This window comes from Rana temporaria, chromosome 4 (genome assembly GCF_905171775.1).
Source record: "Rana temporaria chromosome 4, aRanTem1.1, whole genome shotgun sequence".
NCBI classification, from domain to species: Eukaryota; Metazoa; Chordata; class Amphibia; order Anura; family Ranidae; genus Rana; species Rana temporaria.
In genome coordinates, this window is record NC_053492.1 from 153063236 (window position 1) to 153085386 (window position 22151).

General features: G+C 38.8%; 1 protein-coding gene across 1 annotated transcript in view; it reads left to right on the plus strand.

Annotated features, from left to right (window-relative positions):
• Positions 1-22151, plus strand: part of LOC120935656 (extracellular calcium-sensing receptor-like) — a 58195-nt gene that overhangs the window by 32504 nt on the left and 3540 nt on the right. The window contains exons 3-5 of the mRNA XM_040347711.1: positions 5559-6359; positions 11953-12168; positions 15742-15871. Of these exons, the coding sequence (XP_040203645.1) occupies positions 5559-6359; positions 11953-12168; positions 15742-15871 (1147 nt within the window). The remainder of the gene's footprint in view (positions 1-5558; positions 6360-11952; positions 12169-15741; positions 15872-22151) is intronic.

Here is a 22151-nt window from a genome sequence, read left to right on the forward strand (position 1 = left end):
GGGCCACCAGCCAAAGGAAAAATAATCCCCTGAGAGAGTACAACATTGGCGGTACAGTGTTAGTCAGCACTACAGAAGAAAAAGATTTGGGGGTGCTTATTTCAGATGATTTCAAAATGAGCAAACAATGTGACCAAGCAGTAGGATAAGCAAATAGAATGCTAGGCTGCATCACTAGAGGGATCACCAGCAAGAGGAAGGAGGTCCTGATTCCCCTATATAGATCTTTAGTGAGACCTTATTTAGAATACTGTGCCCAGTTACGAACCTCACAAAATATTAATAAGATAGAACGAGCTCAGAGACAGGTAACACAAATGGTAAAAGGTGTGTGGGATAAAACATACAGAGAGCGATTTCACGAACTTAATATGTACAGTCTGGAGGAAAGAAAGGAAAGAGGAGACATTATTGAAACCTTCAAATATATCAATGGGGGTGAATAAGGTTCAGGAAAGCAGTCTTTTCAATATGAAACCAACATCAAGAACACGGGGACAGGACCTCAAACTAACTGGAGGAAAGTTCACAACTAATCTTAGATATAGTATTACTTTACTGAAAGGGTGGTTGATGATTGGAATAAACTACCAACAGAGGTAGTGAGACAGTCAACAGTAAATGGCTTCAAACATGCTTGGCATAGACATAAATCTATAGTCAGACAACAAGGTTAATGAAAAAACAAAACAAAACAACAAACCCCCCCCCCCCCCCAAAAAGGGTGGATTCGATAGACTCTTTTTTTTGCCATCACTTTTCTATGTTTCTATGTAATTTTAATAAATCCACATTGTGCACAGCTACCACATCAAGTCACTAAATGATTGACAGCTGCTTCCTGTCTGTGACCCACCCTCAGTTTTCCACCGTGCCTGCATCCTGAATTGTTAGGCAGTGACTTACGTGACATAAGAAATAAGGATTGATGTCAGACCACCAGGATTTCTACTCTGATCAGCACCCTTTACAACCCGATTTAAAATCAGCTGATACAGGCATGCCCTGGAAACTGCAGGAGACCACTGACTGGCTGTGTGGCCTGGGAGTCTAGAAAGCAAGAGACATGTGGGGTGTCAGTCAGTGGCCATCTTCTGTACATAGGTTAACCAGAGAAGCCTATATATCCTCAATAATTACTTGCCAAAAACTTAACAAACTGTATGTCGTAGGGGAACAGTAATTATAGTATAATTTATTTGGGGGTCAGTCACTCAGTTCTCTAGTTCTGGATTAGTAATTCTGGGTTTTGTGAGATTTTTGCAGTCATCTTCTTTAGTAAGCTAATCAGAAAAAGTAAATCTCAATAAATGACTCTCTGATTAAAAATAAACTGTATCCTGAGGCACCCTAGAAATAGTATAATTTATTCGGCGCCCGGTTGGTCAGTCAATCACTTCCAAACTTTTTTATATATTTTTTCTACAGTCTCAACTATGTTGTTATATTACTATTCATTATTATATCTATTTTTAATATCTATAGACAAATTCTGTGCATCTGCTCCTGAAGAGTAGCGTTACAGCTACGAAACGCGTCAAGATAATTAGATGCCTTTCCCTGCTATCTTTTTATTTAAGCTACCATTATCACGGCTCACTAGAATATACCTATCTATAACCTACAGTGGAAATATGTTGCAACTAGTCTGGTGTGTTTTTAATATGTTACTACTGTGGCTCTAGGCCAGCATGCTATCATTGTGTCATCATGCTATTCTGTTTTTTACTACTATGTATTATGTCATGGAATAAAAGTTCTTTACTACTTTACTATGATGGTTACTACATGTTTATGCATTTACTATATGACACTATTGATGGCCTTATCACCAGACAGTATCATAGTCTTATGCAATGTTATTTCCCTGGTTGCACGTTTCGTTATAAAGTCCCAAATTTAGTTCCTTCTATCAAGTGAACCATTAAAGCAGTCCCAATTGAATAAATAATAACTGAAAAACTTAAACCTGGGAACTATGAGATTGCTATTATTTACTTGGCAGTCATTCACTCAACTCCAAACTGGTCATGCTGGGATTTTTAGCAGATGAAAAATGAAAAATGATGGGTGAGAGATGTCATATGGTTGGCAGTTGTACGCAACAGTAAATTCTAATGTATATACTGTATATGCCTTGCAAACTGCAGCACAGTTGGCTGAGGTTAATATTCAGTGCCTTTCTTATAATCTTATTGATGATTTAGTTGAGAATAAAGAATTCACTTCTGAAAATCGTACAGCATTTGAGATCTGTCTTACTTGTATTTTTGCATCACTATAATTTGCAGTCTGCTTCATATACAAACCTTTTTTCAGTATATTAAAAGGATTGTAAAATCTCATGGTTTTTCACCTTATGCATTCATTAAGGTGAAAAATCTTCTGTGCTGCAGCTGCCCCCAGAGCCGCCCCTTTTTCTTACCTGAGCCCATCTGTTCCCGTGACATGTACGAGTCCAGCATCTCTAGCCGCAATTTGTATTTATTGGGAAGATTGATATTGGGGAGCTCCCGCTGCTGTCAGTCAAATCCAATGATGCAGGGACGGGGCAGAGTCCCGCTGTCTGTGTCAATGAATGCAGCAGCAGGACTCGGGAGCGCGCATGCACCAGTGCCCCCATGGAAAGCGGCTCTTCCTGGGTGCACCCCATGAAGGGGAGGCACGCCGGTGGGGCACCCCAGAAGAAGAGGATTGGGACTGCTCTGTGCAAAACCCTTGCACAGAACAGGTAAGTATAATATGTTTGTTATTTTTATTTAAAAAACAATCGGCCCTTTACAACCCCTTTAAGTACTTCTTTCTCTTAAATGTACAGTATGTGTCTTGTAAAAGTAAAACATTTTAAAAATGTATTTAGGATCTCGTGGAATCTTTTATTTTACTGAACACAGAGGGGGCTATCAGTAGAAGGTTATTTTAGATGGTTTTCTTCATAAATGTGCTCACAATTCTTCTGTTCTTTCTACAAAAATTATTTTAAAGCTGCGTACAAAATCTAGATAATCACACCGCCCCCTCCCCCTAGAGGCATAGGATATTCCTGTAACATGTCAGCAAACAGTAAAATGAAGGCCAACAAAGCCAGTAATAACTATCTTAAAGATGTTACAAAGGTTTTAACGGTTGACATTTTAGCTGAAAAAGTTATGGGTGCTCTTGAGGAGTGGATAATCCAAAGTTTTTAGCTCTGTACCATTGGTCATTATCCTCATCATACTTATTGACACACTTTCATCATATTTAGCAACTCTTGCTTGATCAATTACTCTTTGACGTAGTTCACGGAGCAAGAATATACAGAAATCAGTCAGAATCATTTGACTAAATATATTTTCAAGATTGCATTATAAATACAATGTGATATATAATTTTCTTGTGTTAGGCAATGGTATCAAAAATAAGGGCAAAGTCATTGGATGAAGACTGTGGTTGTGTTGTGCTAAACACTTTGATGGGTTGGCAAAGTGGGCCTCCAGACCATACTTTCTTCACTGGGCTTCAGGATCCCAGAACCCACACTCCCCTGCCCCCCACCCCCTCCTCCTCGGTGACCCAGTAATTAGATAACTTCCTGTGTACTCTTTTGCCTCTGCACTGTTATCGCCCACTATTTTATGGAAAAAAGGGGAGGAGAAACCATTGTAGTCCTGTCCTAGGGTTACAACGTAGCTCCTCCATAGGTACATTACAGCTGGTGTTGTCCCCCTAGGACAGGAAGTGTGTACTGGCAGGATCATCAGGGGAAAATTAAAGAAAAAAAGTCTAAAAAAAACAAAAACAAATGCAGCCACTTATATTTTTCATATTGGATTTAAATACACTTAAAACCATTTTTTTTATATTAAGGAGTTAGAGTACTGGTGAGCTAAATGAAAACTGCTCTTTTAGATGTCTTGGATCATTTTAATGCTTGCCTCTGCCCCTTTCCATCATCAGTTAATATATTATTTAAAGGTTAAAATAATAGGGAAAAAAGTAGCAAACAAAGAAAAAATATTATAGCATATACAATTGCGACACAAGTCATAGTGCAATTGAATGTTATTAAAAATTACCTTTCCTTTTTAATCTGCAGCTAGGTAATTTTCTGAAAATGCAATATGTCTACCTGGAGGTGTTCTGTACACAGAATGTGTACAGAACACGCCCTAGAAACATACTTTCCTGCTTGTGTGATTGGCTCACTGATTTTTCCAGAAGTCTGCACGAAGATACAAGTCAGATCTCAGGCATCTCGTGCTAAAAATATTTGATTTTTTGTGAGATACTCCATATAGGAAATCACATCTAAGGCCCCTTTCACATTGAGGAGTTTTTCAGGCGGTACAGCGCTAATAATAGCGCTGCTATCCCGCCTGAAAAACTCCTTCACTGCAGACTCAATGTGAAAGCCCGAGGGCTTTCACACTGAGGCGATGCGCTGGCGGGAGACAAATAAATCTCCTGTCAGCAGCATCTTTGGAGCGGTGAGAGGAGCGGCATGTATACCGCTCCTTCCCATTGAAAACAATGGGAAACCGCGGCAAAACTGCCTGACTCTATAGAGGCGCATTGCGGGCGGTATTAACCCTTTATCGGCCGCTAGCGGGGGTTAATACCGCACCGCTAGCGGCTGATTCCCGCGGCAATCCCGGTGGTATAGCGCTGCTATTTTTAGCGGCATTATACCGCCACTGCGGCTCCCGCCCCAGTCTGAAAGGGGCCTAAAGGTATGTAGGTCCAACAGCTTTCCTCATTAGAGCTCTGCAGGTTTCGAAGCTGATTTATAATTAGAAAACCACTCCAGTTAGATTCATTTTCCCACATGGCCACAGAGAAACAAACAGTGATTTATTCCAAATAACAAAATTTAGGAAACGACAAATAAGTTTGTTTTTCTCAACAAAAGTGGAGTTTCTCTTTAACAATATTTTAATGCTTGTGATCGCATTTTAAAAATTTCAACACAATTTGGATACAACGCTAATAAACCATAACATTAACCAAATTAGCAGAACTTTTTACTGTATTGAATTGTGTGTATATTTCTTATTCTAATTGCATTTTAAAAACAGTGGGTAGTAAATCAAGAACCAAGGAACTGGGATTTTTAGGGTGCAAAAAATGAAGATGAAAATTTTTATTTAAGAAATAATAAAATCGACATAATCATGTCCAATATAAGCATACAATGCATGAACAGATGCAAACTGATTGAGTCTCTACATATTTCGCCACACCAATGGCTTCTTCAGGGGAACTTTTTACGTATATATATGGGATGACTCTCAGATTTCCAGCAAAATTTTCTTTACTTAAAAACCATGGGGCTAATTAATAACAACCAGATCAAAAAATAGCACTAAATTGGAGTCACTGAAAACAGCAAGTTTTCAAATGTCATCCTTCAGTTTATGGAAAGATTACACATGACTTCTCTTTACTATGAATAACAGCTCTCATTTTGTGTTTCCTTGTTTTTCTCTAGTTTTTAATAAAGCACTCCCCAATTTGTGTACCCTACCACATGATATATTTTCTAAATAAGAAAATTAATTGTGTGTTTTGGTTTGCAGATCAGTTACTTTTCCACGTGTGCTTGCTTGAGCAATAAACATGAATATCCAACTTTTCTTCGCACAATACCCAGTGACTTGTTCCAGTCCCGTGCCCTGGCAAAACTGGTACAACATTTCAAATGGACATGGATAGGTCTTATTGTGGAAGATAATGACTATGGGCAAAATGCTGGAAGCACATTTAAAGAGGAAGCCACAAAACTAGGTCTCTGTGTAGCATTTTATGAAATTATTCCAGCCGTTGTTACTCCCAGCAAGATTTCACAGAGTGTAAAAAAAATCCTCACACATCAAGTGAAGGTTGTGCTTATAATTGCCTCTGAAATTATCGTAGGAATAATTGTCCAGGAAGTTTTTTATCAGAACATATCAGGAATCCAGTGGATTGCTAGTGAGGCCTGGTCCACCTCAGAATATGTATTTACTCACCAATTGTATTCAAATTTTGGAGGCACAATTGGATTCGCCATACGCAGAGGGGACATTACTGGACTGAAAGATTTTCTTGCCAATACACATTTCTCCCAGCAGGAAAGCAACCCACTTATTACAAATCTATGGGAATATACTTTTAATTGCTCCATTAATAATTCTGTTCACACAGGTAAAGTACCATGTACTGGATTAGAGGATTTAAATGCCTTTGCTTCCCTCTATCTAGATGTGAGCAACCTGCGTAGCTCATATAACGTTTACAAAGCAGTTTATGCAGTTGGTCATGGTTTGCACAACATGATTGAGGTAAATGGATTCAAAGATTTTCTTAAAAGTCAGAGCACCATTTTGAAGCCTTGGAAGGTAGGTTAAAAAATCAGACTGTATTTTATTCATTTATTATACACGGTTCCCCCAGTAATATGATATTTACAGTGTTTACAATGATCCACTTTTTTTGACTCCAGTAATCTCCAAAATGTTTACTTCTACCCAATAAGCAAATTTGTTTATAATAAGATAAATGTTAAAAAATTTGGCCTTAAGACCATTGTAATAGCATAATATTCGAAAATAATAACTAATTTTATCCTAAAGCATATGTCAGAGCAAAAAAAAAAAAACACACATGGAGTACATCTCTGAAATACATGCTGATTTCCTCATGTTTAAACCATTTAACAACTTGACATCATGCCAATAACTTGGTACAGTTTTTTCCAGCCAGAGTTGAGCTATTCAGTAAAAGTGTTCAGGTGGCTTTACAGCAACCCAATCAATTTTACAGTGTGAGAAAGGGTTAGCCTCCTTGTGATAACAATTAGAGTAAATGATAAATTAGTGTTAAAGTTTAAATAGTGATAAAAAAAAAAAAAATTGTAAAAGCACCCCAATTCCACCCAGGCACACATGCAAATGCAAACATGCTCATACAGCCTACATGTGTATGTACACAATGATTGAGAGCAGAATTAGAGCAGTAATTCTAGGCCATAATTCATGGTTAACTCTAAAAAGTCAACCCGTAAAGATTTTTAAAATGTCATCTATGAAAAATGTAAGGCCCCATACACACCATAGAATCCATCCGCAGATAAATCCCAGCAAATGGGTTTCAGCGGAAAGATCCTATGGTGTGTACACGCCAGCGGATCTTTATCCGCGGATATATCTCCCCTGGGATGGATTCCAGCAGATCAGATATTCGCTGACATGCAGAACAAATCCATCTGCTGGAATCCATCCCAACGGATGGATCCGCTGGTCTGTACAGACTCACCGAATCCATCCGTCCGAAGGGATCCCCCGAATGCGTCGCAATGATTCAACGCATGCGTGGAATTCCTTATATGACAGCGTCGCGCACGTCGCCGCGTCATAATCGCGGCGACGGCGCGACACGTCATCGCCAGAGGATTTCGGCGCGGATTTCAATGCGATGGTGAGTACACTCCATCGCATTAAAATCTGCTGAAATCCTCGAGAGGATTTATCCGCGGAAACGGTCCGCTGGACCGTATCCGCGGATAAATACTCCCGTGTGTATGGGGCCTTAGTATTTACATTATGCAATAATGCAGTATTTGCATATTCAGTATTTTTATATGCAAATTTTGAGTTTTGATGTGTTTTGTATCTATTTACTCAAGATAACCCTATAGTTTATGAAAATATGAAAAAAATTGATATATTGTTTTGAAGTTATGATTGTTTTGGAAATTTGCAATTAACCACTTCAGTCCCCGGACCATTTGGCTGCCCAAAGACTGCACTTTTTGCGATTCAGCACTGCGTCGCTTTAACTGACAATTGCGTGGTCGTGCGACGTGGCTCCCAAATAAAATTGACGTCCTTTTTTTCCCACAAATAGAGCTTTCTTTTGATGGTATTTGATCACCTCTGCCCCCTCTCTCCCCTGATGGGCTAACTGACTTTGACTGACAGCCGTGGGAGCCAATGGCACCACTGCTGTGTCTCAGCCAATTAGTAGGAGAGTCCCAGATGGCTAAAGCACTCGTTGACATCGCTGGAGAGAGATGGGGCTCAGGTAAGTAATTAGGGGGTGCTGGGGAGGCTGCTACACACAGAAGTTTTTAGCATAGAATGCATAAAGATAAAAAACATTCTGCCCTTACAACTCCTTTAAGACCCAACAAGTACAGAAAAACACCTATTGATCCTGCTGAAAATTCAATGAGCTCCTAACATCCTATTTGAGATAGAAACACAGTGCAGATACTGCACTGAATTTCCAAGCAGCATTATTGGCCCTACTTAGTTCTCTGCTGAACTACAGAACATCTCCCCTCTTCTCATTTCCATAACAAAATAAATATTATGTAGTCCTAAGGGACGAATTAATGCAGGGCTCACAATATTTCGTGGGATTTCAGTTAGGGAAAGAATCTGTATTAAAGTTTCCTAAAGTTTTTGCAATGTGCATAGTTTAGGAACTTTTTTCATTACAAAACTAGAATTTTTGCTCCATACACCCAAAAAAGATAAATAAATGTTTATAAATTTACCTATGTGAGGAAGAGCACTAGCAAAAAAGGACCACCAATCGCATAACACAATATACTCAATAGTGCAACGCTCAAGCCAACATATTTAACAGACAAACTTTTAAAGTGACAGTGCAAAAATACATAAAAAAATCAACAATTCATGCAAGTGATGCAATAATTCATATGGTGGTATCCACACCTACATAACAAATCATCCAGTAATTTTTTGGCTGAGCACTGCACTATTTAGTATATTATTATTTTACCTGCACACAGGTACCGGTATTTATTGGGGTTGATATACTATAGAAGTAGAGACTGTTTTACTTTGTAAAAATAATGTAAATATGTGTTGACTTGGAATACGTATTCTTGTGTTAAGAAAGTTAGAAAAAAAAATGTATTTTAGTAAGTCAGCCCCAATAAATGTAGGTATCTCCTATTTATTCATTGTCTTTTACAAGAATAAAAAAACAGGATGGTCTCTACATTGTGGGGCTCAGGGCAAACCTATTTAAAAGAACCAGAATGAAAGTGTCTAATCTGAACTTTCCTTTTGAGAAATAAGAAATGTGTTTTTATCAGAATGTGTGGGGCTCTTTGCCTGAACTCTTTGGTAAGCTGCATACCGTATTTATCTGCCTATAGCGCGTACCAGCGTATAGCACGCACCCCTAATCTAGACGTTAAATTCCTGGAAAAAAATGTTTTATTACTTACAGTTTTGGTGTCTTGCCCGGCGTCCATCGGCGGCCTTGTCTGGTCCGGCGTCTGTCTTCGTGGTGTCCTCCCCGCTTCTCCGGACTCCCGCGCTGTCTCTGAGCCGATCCCCGCTTCCCGCGCTGTGTTTGAACGCCGCCGCCGCCACCGACATATACCGAGCGCAGTACACTCGGGCACGCTCGGCTCTTCTCGCATAACCGCGAGGGGAGCCGAGCCTGGACGAGTGTACCCGAGTGTACTGCGCTCGGTACATGTTGGCGGTGGATTCAAACACAGCGTGGGAAGCGAGTATCGGCGTACATCGCGCACACACGATTTTGCCCTGATTTTAAGGGCAAAAAAGTGCACGGTATTAGCCGATAAATACGGTAATTCTTTCTTGTTTTTACTCATAATATATTCTTCCTTTTTTAATTTGTGGGCTTATCTATCTAGTCAGGCAATCCAGGATGCCAAACAGACTTTTACCTATAATATTTAATCTAGATTCCTAACAATGCTCAATTGGGAGCCTTTTTTCTTGGTTCTCCATGAAAAATAGAATAGTAGAAATAATAGAAACATCACAACTCACCATGGATTATACTACTACAAAGTAGACGTGCACACTGAAATATTTTGTTTCGGAAAATTTTGTCTTTATCCAAAAAATGTATTAATTTAGTTACTCCCGAAGTTAGTTTTTATTTATTTTGTTTCGTTAAAAAATGCATTCGACCTTAAATCCAAATTAATTCATGTTGAATCTATTATTGAAGGCTTATTATGGTGTCTGTCAAATGTTTTAAGAAGATTCGACGGAGCAGCTAAACTGTACGACGCTGCAATCGTACATTTCCGGTCGAATGTTCCGCCTACAAGCTATAGTAGAATTCTAATGTTGTATGACACTAGTAATAATTATATTTATTAATTATTATTACTAATAAAAATAAATAGTGCAGCGCAAAATAAAACAAACATGATGAATGTGGTAACTTAAAATCAATATGTGCTATGTGCAAAAACTAAAACTGAATATAATAATATAAAAGTCCATGTGCAGTGACCACACACCGTGGAAAATTGCAGCACTAAATGAATCAAGCAAACCTAAAAACAATATGTGCTATGTGTAAAACGACAACTGAATATAGAAAATGAGAGTCCATGTGCGGTGACCACACAACGTGAAATATACTTTCAAATAACAGCACTGGGTGTTGAATAACGGATTGCCTGAAGGAATCACGGTGACTTCACATATAAAGAGAATGAGGTACTCTTACCGTGTGATGTGGACTCATCTGTTTATGCAACAGTAAGTCTGATGTGCTTATGGTCTCAAGGGACCTGAATCAGTGCGGCAGGGTCTTTCAGGTTGACAATGCGGTCTCGATGACTCCGGTGGGGTGGTTCCCAGAGACTGAAGAAATGAACCAATGGACCTTCATCATGTTTGCTTGTTTTATTTAGCGCGGCACTATTTATTTTTATTCTTGATTCACTTTGTTTGAGTGCTGGCAGCTTCATACATTTTCACTTGTGGGTTAGCGCAGTTTTTTCCCTTTTTCACAATTATTATTACTAGTCAACCAATATTAGAATTATTCTATAGCCTATAGGCGGAGCATTTGACCATAAATGTCCGCTGGCGGCGACTGCTTCGTCAAATCTTCATGTCGAATCTTTTCTCTTTATGTCAAATAATCTTGGACTAATAGAGTTAGGTTAGGCACATTCAACCTTTTTTTGCTATTGTCTCTATAATGTCAAATCTTTTCTCTCTATGTCAAATATTTTCTCTCTATGTAGAATAATCTTGGACTTATAGAGCTAAGGTTAGGCACATTCGACCACAGGTTCGATAGACACAGATCACTATTGTCAGCGTCATGTTGAATCTCCTATCTATATAGAACTGTTGTCGCAACGATAACAAAAATAAAGCATTTGTTTATGTCAGATCTTTCGGTTTTCGGATTCTGCACGTTCGTTATCGTTCATTAAAACGATAACGAAAATACCCGAAATTTGGACGAAAATGCATTCGGACAAAAATTAATGCACATGTCTACTACAAAGCGGATCTCTATTTGCTAAGATCATGTCACTAGAAATGTGTGCATATTTGGACAGCAATAAAACTACCAAAGATATATTTGAACGGGACATGCTTTCCGAGAACAAGGGGCCAAATTCTCAAAAACGCCGCCTAACTTAACTTTCAGCAGTTAAGTTACACAGGCGTTAAATTTCTACCTAAGTGCCCGATCCACAAAGCACTTACCTAGAAATTTCAGGCCGTGTAACTTAAGTGCCTCCGTCGCAAGGCGGTCCTCCTCTCCGGGGGGCGATTACAATTTAAATGAGGCGCGCTCCCGTGCTGGCCTTACTGCGCATGCGTGTGACGTAATTTTCCCGACGTGCAGCGCGCGAACGTAATTTACGCCGGGCTTTGTGGATTGCGACGGGACAATAAAGTTGCGACGGGTGGAAAAAAAAATATGCGCCGGGAAAAAAAATTCAAATTTAAAAATCTCTTAAAGATCTGACAGTGTAAGTGTCTTACAGATGTCAGATCTTCTGCCTAACTTTGGAAAAATCCTTTTGAGGATCGTTTCCAAAGTTAGGCACAGAGATACGCAGGCTGAACAGCAGTTCCGCCTGCGTATCTCTTTTGAGAATTTGGCCCAAGGTTTTCCTATAATATATATGCAATAACAAATTCATTTTCTAACATTAAGCTTTTAGGGTATCTCAAAAATGTGAATTTTACTATGGATTCTGGTGATGAAATAAGCTTTGACCAAAATGGAGATCCCTATCCATCATATGATCTGGTGAACTGGCAAAAGAAAGAAGATGGATCATTTTTCTTTGCTCATGTGGGGGAATTCAGTGGAAATGAAAACTTAAGAGTGAATGAACATTCTATAATATGGCAAGGAGGTCAAAAAGAGGTAAATTAGTGTAAGTGTATTACAATATTGGGGGAAGTGTTTTACAATGTTGTGCATGTTAGGCAAAGGTGACCTTACCCCTTTTATGGTAGTTAAAAAAAATCTTTTGCTGAAATGATGGTTTAAAGGGGAAGTCTGCTAAATCAAGATTAGGCAGGCCATTTTTTTTCCCATCCAGCCAGAAGGTTGAACGAAAAAAAAAAATGTCTAATTTCCCCCATTCACACATCGATGTGGATGGGAGAATCCCCACTGATGAGCTATTGTATTCTGACAGTGGGGATGGCGGCTCTGATTAAGCAGGGAAAATCTTACAGAGCACAATCACACCAGTGCCCATAAATGGATCAAAATGTGTCCGGTCCCTGTTAAACTGTCTGAATTTTCGATTCATGAATGGCCGGTTAAATCTTATTAAGTAAAACATGTTCGAGGAGTGGTCCAACCTTCCCACACTTGGAAGGTTGGAGTGGTGCACTTTTTGTTGACTCTTCAGCCTAACGTCTTGTTATTTATTACATACAGGTGTACATATTGGCTAAGTGGTTAGCACTGCCGCCTAGCAGCACTAGGGTCATTGGTTGGAATCCCAACCACGACACTAGAGTTTTCACATTCTCCCTGTGCCTGTGTGGTTTTCCTCCTACACTCCAAAGACATGCTGGTAGGTTAATTGGCTCAAGTATGTGTATGTATAAATGTGAGTTAGGAACCTTAGATTGTAAGCTCCCCAAGGGCAGGGACTGATGTGCATCTAGAATATATATGTAAAGTGCTGCGTAAATTGATGGCATCATATAAGTACCTATAAAAATAAATAAATGTTGAACACATTTTTTTATGCCACATGTAAATTTGCTTATGACTAGGCGGTTGTTTGTTGAACTGACAGTGGAATTCATGTTGCACTTGAACAATGGATTCGCACTTTGCAAACTGCAGCACACAAAACGACTTCTCTTGTGACATTGCCATTTTCCTATAAACAAGAAAGAGTGCCATTGCATGGCATTGAATGGAACTTTTAGGTGGGCTTTTAACTTTGAACCTTCCTTTATCCAGTGCCAATGGTGCTCTTATCGTTTATGGTTTTCTTGAAATACAAAGTTGAAATCTGTTCCATCTTTTTGAATAATTCTAAAATGGGTAGAGGTCCTGCATCCTGCATAATGAGCAAAATAATTTACAGGCATTTTAACCTTTTAAAAGTAAAAGTGATACCTAAAACTTGCTATTCACTGCTCAGATTTCAGCACTGCAGGTCACCCACAGGACTGAATGAGAGAACTTTGAAGTGTGTATGTTCAACCTAAGAACAGACACCACAAGATGCCCATGATGACACATTTTAGCTAGAAACTCCTCCTATTTGAGCCACACTTAAGCTAGATTTACTTTAAGGCCTTGTACACACGACCGAACATGTCCGATGAAAACGGTCCGCGGACCGTTTTCATCAGACATGTCTGCTGGGAGCTTTTGGTCTGATGTGTGTACACACCATCGGACCAAAATCCCCGCGGACAGAGAACACGGTGACGTAGAAGACACCGACGTTCTCTAACACGGAAGTTCAATGCTTCCACGAATGCGTCGAATCAATTCGACGCATGCGCGGGATTTCCGGCCGCTGGTTATACGTTATAACCAGCGGACATGTCCGATGAGTCGTACTAACCATCGGACATGTCCGACGGACATGTTTCCAGCGGACAAGTTTCTTAGCATGCTAAGAAACTTTTGTCCGCTGGAAACCTGTCCGCTAGGCCGGAAAACTGTCCGCTAGGCCCTACACACGGTCAGACATGTCCGCGGAAACTGGTCCACGGACCAGTTTCAGCGGACATGTTTGGTCGTGTGTACAAGGCCTAACACTGATGACTAGGGTCTGATTTCTTTCACTTAAGGATTAGCTGTATTATTTTACATTAACCTGTCCAGTGCCAAATGTCCATTTAAACATTCTTCACAGCAAACTGGCAGAGCTTAGCCTAAATGTCAGGCTTACTGTAGTTTGGGGAAGGCACACATATCTTTTCTTATGGTTAATAAAAATAAAAGCAGACATCTTGTGGTGCCTGCTGTAATGTAGGACTTAAAATAGCTGACAGTTTCACCTAAAGTTAGGGAACACAGAGCGGTGCCGGACTAAGTGCAATGTGTAATACATAGTGACGTCATGTCCAGTCTGGTGCCATCTTGCATTCCATGCTGGTTAATGCGTCAATCGGCCACAACCTACTGCCTTCCAGCAATGCAGTCTTATCACTCCATGCCACTACCCCACCAGGACCCCTGAGGAAAGCCTGAGGACTGACCATAATGATCTTACATGCCTTATTGATCTACATAGATGTGAGTTGCCATTTGTCTTGTTTTTACTAAACAGATTTGTAATCATATTGCACTTAGTCCAGTGCCCCTCTGTGTTACCTTTCTATACCTACAGAGTTGTCTGCTTCTTTCTAAGGTTGATGTCGTTAATGCTAACATCATGGTCTGAACAGTGGACTTTAACAATATTACAGTATATATCAAGATACATTTATTTTGTGATTATTATTGTATGGTTTGTTCAGGCTACATCCCTCAAGCACCACTATCTTTTCTTTTTATGTTTGTTTAATGTAAAGATAAAATCTCTATTCTTGCAAAAATTGCAATTACTGTGAATTAGTCATTAGTCTGTAAAGTTTAATTGAATAGATTGTGATTATATACCACATTAAAGGATTGGTAACCCAAAATTAATAATTGTAGTACATCCAGCTGTATTAAATCACATACCAGCTCCTTACACTATAAATTGTCACAGATGAAGACTTGTGTGCACTTTAGTTCCCAGCTTTAGTGATGCGCTCTGGTTTTTACAAAGGCGTTTTGATCTCCTTGTTGAATTGTATGATTTGTTGTAAAGAATGGACCTGCAAAACTGAAATTTCCCTCATACAAATAGAAGGGCAACAGTCCACGATGGGAGAAGCAAACAAGAAAAAATCTATTGTGGAGATATTAATACAAAAGTCCCAATTGCCTATAAGAAATCTGGGGGTATTTGGGTGGAACATACCGTATTTAACTGTGTGTAACACGCACAGGCGTATAACACGCATCCTAACTTTAAAAGGGAAGTTTCAGGGAAAAAACTTTCCATAGCCTCCTGTGTATAACACGTAGGCACAGTTTACCCTCTATTTTTAGGGTAAAAAAGTGAGTGTTATACGCCAATAAATACAGTAACTAAAATACTGACTTCGAGTGACCTGATCCTGTAAGTACCTGTTGTATAGTGAGAAATAAATTAAGCCTAAAATTGTCCTAACTGTATAAAAACAATCTTCCTGTGATTTATTGCCTGATATTGAACTTCATGCTGTTCTTGTAAGTGCATACTAGCAAACAAAACAATCAGCATACACATGGTTTACACTCAGGCAAAATGTATTGTATGTCTTTATTAAACCCATAGCACAGGAGAAGGTCACCACTCCACTGCATACTTAACTTACTTACAGTAAATATTAATGGAGAAATCTACTATAAAATATTATTGAATAATATGTATCCTCCCATTTGCAGATACCAGTGTCTGTTTGCAGTGCAAGCTGCCCACCTGGAAGCAGAAAAGCAGTACAGCAAGGGAAATATTCATGTTGTTTTGACTGTGTAATGTGTGAAGAAGGCACAATCAGTAATCAAACAGGTCAGTCCTACAGACTAGTGATCAACAATATCAACTCACTTAGAGGGTATATGTACACAGATTTCTTAATTAGATTATTTAACACTATGTTGGAAAAAAAAATTACGCTCATCAATAGGCATGTATCTGCAACCCGAAGACACATTGGAGGGATTGCCTTATGCCGCGTACACACCATCATTTTTCCTGACGTTCAAAAACCCGTAGTTTTTCACGATGCGATTCCTCTCCAGCCTGACTTGCATACACATGCAAAAAAACTTCTGACCAAAGCGTGGTGACGTACAACACGTACGACAGGACTATAAAGGGGAAGTTCCTTTCAAATGGCACCACCCTTTGGGCTGCTTTTGCTGATCCTCGAGTTAGTAAAAGTTTGGTGAGAGACGATTCGCGCTTTTCAGCCTCTTACTTTTCAGTCCGTTACAGCGTGACAAATGTGCTATCTCCATTCTGAACGTTAGTTTTACCAGAAGTCTCATACTTGATTCTGAGCATGCACATTTTTTTCCCCTCAGAAAAGCATACACACGACCCTTTTTTGTAACAAGAAAAAGACTGACGGGAAACACGACGAGAAAAAAAGAGAGCTGGTTTCAATTTTTTTTGCGTGCAGTTTTTTTCGTCGAGAAAACTGCTAGGGAGCATACACACAACCGGTTTTCTCGACCATAATAAAAAATGGCAGTTTTTCCGTCGTGAAAACCGGTTGTGTGTACAAAGCATGATGTATAAAGACATAACATAACATTAACCAGAGAAGTAAAAAAATACAAAGCCCTGGTGCCAGTTCTAAACATCTTCATATCCATTTGATGGTCTGATTAAACTCTTCTGCTGGTTATGTTTAACAAATGGGGGACGTTTTCTTTAGGTAATACTAATATTACCATGTGTATTAGAACTGGGGGAAAAAAGATCAAAACGGAAGAGAAACACTGCTCTTTTATGCAGAGAGCAATACGATTATGCAGTTAGGATTGCAGTATTGAGACCTCTGAACTCATTGCATTGGCATAGTTTCACTGTCTGTGCCTGGTGCAGTTGCATACTGACCATAGGTTTTCCCCCCAAAAAGGATAGGAAACCAGGTTATTGCTTTGCTGCCTCCACTGAGTTTTCTTGTTGCCTGCCAAACATGCAACGAATATTTGGTCTATTAGCTGAGTAACAAGTGCCAGAGGTTACCAGCAACTCATTTACCCATAATATTTTTACTTCATTTTTCATGTAAATTATTTTCTATATTTATTCAGCATAGCCATTTAAATTTAACTAAGTATACAATGGAAAATAATTTGCCTTCAGATCTCTCATGCACGACTGATTTTAATATATTGCAGCTTGTGAAGTAGCTGTGTGCTTTGACAGAGTGAAATTTCCTAATGAGTTTCAGAAAAGAGGTGGCAGAATTCTGACACAGTCAGTGAGAGGCTTGTATTTAGCAAGAAGCAAAATGTGGCAAATGCATATTTCTTTTCTTATCATTTCATTTACAATATCCTGTTTTGCACAGCTTGGTTCAATATGTCATTGTTAACACACTCATTTCAATTTTATATTAAACTGAGAAAGGCACAATTGTTCTTTTGACAACATGTATCATCTCTAGATTTAACTTTCTTTGTGTCACTTAAAAAAAAAAAAGAAATTGTTTGAAGACAGTATTCAATGTGACACAAACTAACTTAGTCTTCAATGTATAATATGTCTGGTGTAAATCAAGAGACAGCCATTAATGATCATGCTGCTTTTCCTAGTTAGTGAGATTCTTTGATCAATTACATGTCACTTGTATCCTGCTTGGCTTATTCAACACCGAACATCTGGACTCACAAACATTTTTTCATGCCAAGCTATCTGATTGTAGAACATCTAAAAAAAAAAATTGATAGCATGAGGGGAGGTAGCAAGTGGGAAAAAATAATGTGTACTAGATCAAGATAATAGCATGGGTTCACCCACTCAAACCATTAACCATCTAATACAAATTAGCTGTTGGCTAATGATGATTGAAAAAAAACAACCGATTAGAATCAAGGGTTTGTTCTACTCCACAAAAAAAAACTGCTATGAAGTAGAATTACTTTTTAGGTATTACTTTAACCACTTCCTTACTGGGCACTTAAACCCCCTTCCTGCCCAGAGGACTTTTTGCGATTCGACACTGCGTCGCTTTTACTGACAATTGCGCGGTCGTGCGACGTGGCTCCCAAACAAAATTGACATCCTTTTTTTCCCACAAATAGAGCTTTCTTTTGGTGGTATTTGATCACCTCTGCGGTTTTTATTTTTTGCGCTATAAACAAAAATAGAGCGACAATTTAAAAAAAAAAAAATACATTTTTACTTGTTGCTGTAATAAATAGCTCAATTTTTTTTAAAAAAACATTTTTTATCCTCAGTCTAGGCCGATACGTATTCTACATATTTTTAGTAAAAAAAAAATCGCAATAAGCGACTGGTTTGCGCAAAAGTTATAGCGCCTACAAAATAAGGGACAGAATTATTATTTTTTATTATTTTTTTTTTTACTAGAAATAGCAGCGATCTGCGATTTTTATTGCGACTGCGACATTATGGCGAACACATCGGACACGTTTTACACATTTTTGGCACCATTCACATTTATACTGCAATCAGTGCTATAAATATGCACTAATTACTGTATAAATGTGACTGGCATTGAAGGGGTTAACACTAGGGGGTGAGGAAGGGGTTAAATGTGTATCCTAATTAGTGTTCTAACTGTGGGGGAAGGGGGGTGACTGGGGGGGTGACCGATCTGTGTCTCTATGTACAAGAGACACAGATCCGTCTCCTCTCTCCCCTGACAGCACCGCTGTCTGTGAGAGCCGGGAATGAGAGATGATCTCATATGTAAACATATGAGATCATCTCTCATTGGCCGCACAGATCACCTAGGAAACGGCCGCTCCGATTGGCCGTTCACGGCGATCTGTGATTGGCTGTGTCCAAGGGACACGGCCAGCACAGCAGTTCCCCGCTGCGCGCTCGGGAGCGCGCGCGGGGAACGCGGAAAGGGGCGGACGTCAAATGACGGCGCCCCAGAGATGTAGAACCACCCTGCGGCCGTATATAGTCGTACGCCCGTCGGGAAGTGGTTAAAATCTTTGCTTGACTGCATTTTCAAGGCCAGAGCATTGATTGACAGCATTGCTCAATTTTGTGGTAATATAGCATAATATAAAACCTTTTTTTACAGAAACGTCAGACTATTAGGAGGTCATTGCTGCAGCCTGATATGCCACCAAAACCACATTTAGTGGTTTTGTTGACCTACCTTTCCTGTTTATCATAAAGCAGTATTAACTTGAAAAACAAAAAATATATTTTAATGCAGCCTACCAATCATTAAATGTGGTGGCTGCATCATTTTTTTTTCTTCTGTTTTTGCCTGGTGATCTAGCCAATCAACTTCTCCTGTATTAGTGAGAAATAACTCTGGAGGAAAGAGAAAAAGAGTCAAAGTGAACAGCAGTACTGTCAGTCTGAGGGGAGGGGGTAAGGGTAGTGTTAAATGTATTAGCGTATTTAGATATACTGAAAAATGTAAGCCAAACTCCAGTTCACACTTTATAGTCAGTTATAGCAAACTGTTTCCCCCCCCCCCCCCTTTTGTTTTGCATATATAAATTAAAGCTGATCATTTTTTGTACTGTGAAAAGCAATCGACTTGGCTGACTGTTTGCATCTGGCTGAATTACCAGATGAAAATAGAAACAGGATAAAAAAAAGAAACTAATGCAGACTTAATATCTAAGAATTGCAATATAATAAATGTTTACGTTTTTTTTTTTTTTTCACTGCTTAATAAGAAAGTTTGCTTGAGAAACAAATTTCAATAATATAAGACACCACTGAAAAATATTCTGAACATAAAGAGCATAGTTAGACCATGAGCTGGCACCTAGAGTGTGAGGCCTAGCTTTTAATTGCCCTAGATCTGCTTTGCAGTAAATGTTTCCATCATCCTAAGTATGATCCTATAGACAATTATAGTTTGCTGAACTTTGGTTCTGACAATTTTCTTATCTTGTATATCAATGTTCAAGCCTCCCTTTTCCTTACAATTCACTTAGCGAATCTGAATCAGGTATTTGAAATGTATTATGTTTATTTTATTTATTTTTTCCCTAATACGTTAAATAAATCCTATCCTTGGAAAAATAGAGTGGCCCAGATTCACGTAGATCGGCGTATCTTTGTGCGGGCGTAACGTATCCTATTTACGTTAAGCCTCCGCAACTTAGACGGGCAAGTGCAGTATTCTCAAAGCACTTGCTCCGTAAGTTGCGGCGGCGTAGCATAAATAGGACGGCGTAAGCCCTCCTAATTCAAATGTGGAACAGGGGGGGCATGTTTTATGTAAATGTTATGTGACCTGACGTGATTGACGTATTTAACGAACGGCGCATGCGCCGTCCGTGGACATATCCCAGTGTGCATTGCTCCAAATACGCTGCAAGGACGTATTGGTTTTCACGTAAACGTAAATGACGCCCAGCCCTATTCACGAACGACTTACGCAAACTATGTAACATTTTCAAAATTCGGCGCGGGAACGACGTCCATACTTAACATTGGTACACCGCATGTACGCCACCATATAGCAGGGGTAACTTTACGCCGGGAAAAGCCTAATGTAAACAGCGTATCTGTACTGCGTAGGCCGGGCGTACGTTCGTGAATTCGCGTATCTAGCTGATTTACATATTTCTAGGCGTAAATCAGCGTACATGCCCCTAGCGCTAAGCGTAAAGATGCAGTTAAGATCCGACGGCGTAAGAGACTTACGCTGGTGGGATCTAATACAGAAGCGAAGAAGAACGTTTTTTTTTACAAATTTTTCATTTTTTTCTAACTAGCCACTGGGTTGCTTTTACAAGCAGTGGGAGGGGATGTCCATGGCTTTACTCCCATCCCGCCGGGAGTCCCAATCAACCAGCTTGCACTTCTTCAGGCTGATCCTAGTGTCCAACAAAGACCGGATCAGCTATGTCAGGCTCTATGATATAGTTATCAGGAAGCAATGACGTCACATCACATCTGGGTTACCCGGATGTAAATGGCACCATTTTTAAAATTAAAATCATTTGATAACACCTCTCTTGGTGTGATTTTGTAATAGTGTATATTTCTTTTAAATTGCATTTTTAAAACCACTGCGCAAATACTGTGAGACATAAAAAAAATTGCAAAACCCACCAACTTATTCTCTAGGGACTCTGCTTTTAAAACAAAAGAATCCAGAAAAGGCTTGGTCTTCAAGTGGTCAATAAATTGTTTTTAGAAGTTTTAAATATTATGGTTTTAATTTAGACTAAATTACCATCCTCTAAATTACCAATAATAATAAATAATCCATAGGGGACCTTTAATATTCCCTAATATAACAATTTAGGTATTTTCTGTGTTTAAACCATTCTGGCTGAGGGTGTTCAACAAATAAATTCACTTTGTTTCGTTTTTAGATATTTCCCTGACTAAATTAGAACCTCCCCAGGGTGGCACTACCTTATCTACAAAAACTGTAGGACTGAAGGATCTTGAATATGTTCCTTATAAAGTGTAATGATACACTATAATTTTTGTATCCATTTTGTACATTTTGATATATTTATTGCTTTGACATATTTACTGCAGCTGCAGGTGGTGTTTATTTAGATAATTAGTTATGTTGTTGATTTTTGTAACAGGTGACTCATATAGGGAAATTAAATAAATAATAAAAAATAAATAAAAAAAGTAAATTAAATTAAAAAAATAAATCGTTTTTATTGTTTTTTGCACTGAGTGGTGGAAATGATAATATTCTTAACAATATACAGTTAAAATACAAATAACATAATTTTACCAACATTAGTATCATGGTTCTCTCCCCTGGGACCTCTGTTCAAAAAGAATTAGAACACTAGTGGTCTAATTGTTAATTTTTAAGGTGAAAGAATGGGAAAGAAACAGAGAACAGAGATATGACAGACAAAATCAGCTTTTGCCACATCTTAATATTGCATATCACAAAAATTTTTGCTCTAGAGTGCCCCAGGAACATGAATAACTGTGACAATAATCTGTAATGTTAAACCCTCTGATTTCATATACTGTATATTAGTAGGAGGGAGTAAGTAAATAAAGCACATTAAAAAAAACTGATTTTGACTCTGCCTCCTTGATCTAAATTCCTTTCAAAAAATATAGACAGAGCAAATACATTTAGAAAAAATATATACAGAATCAGCCACCACATTAATGATGC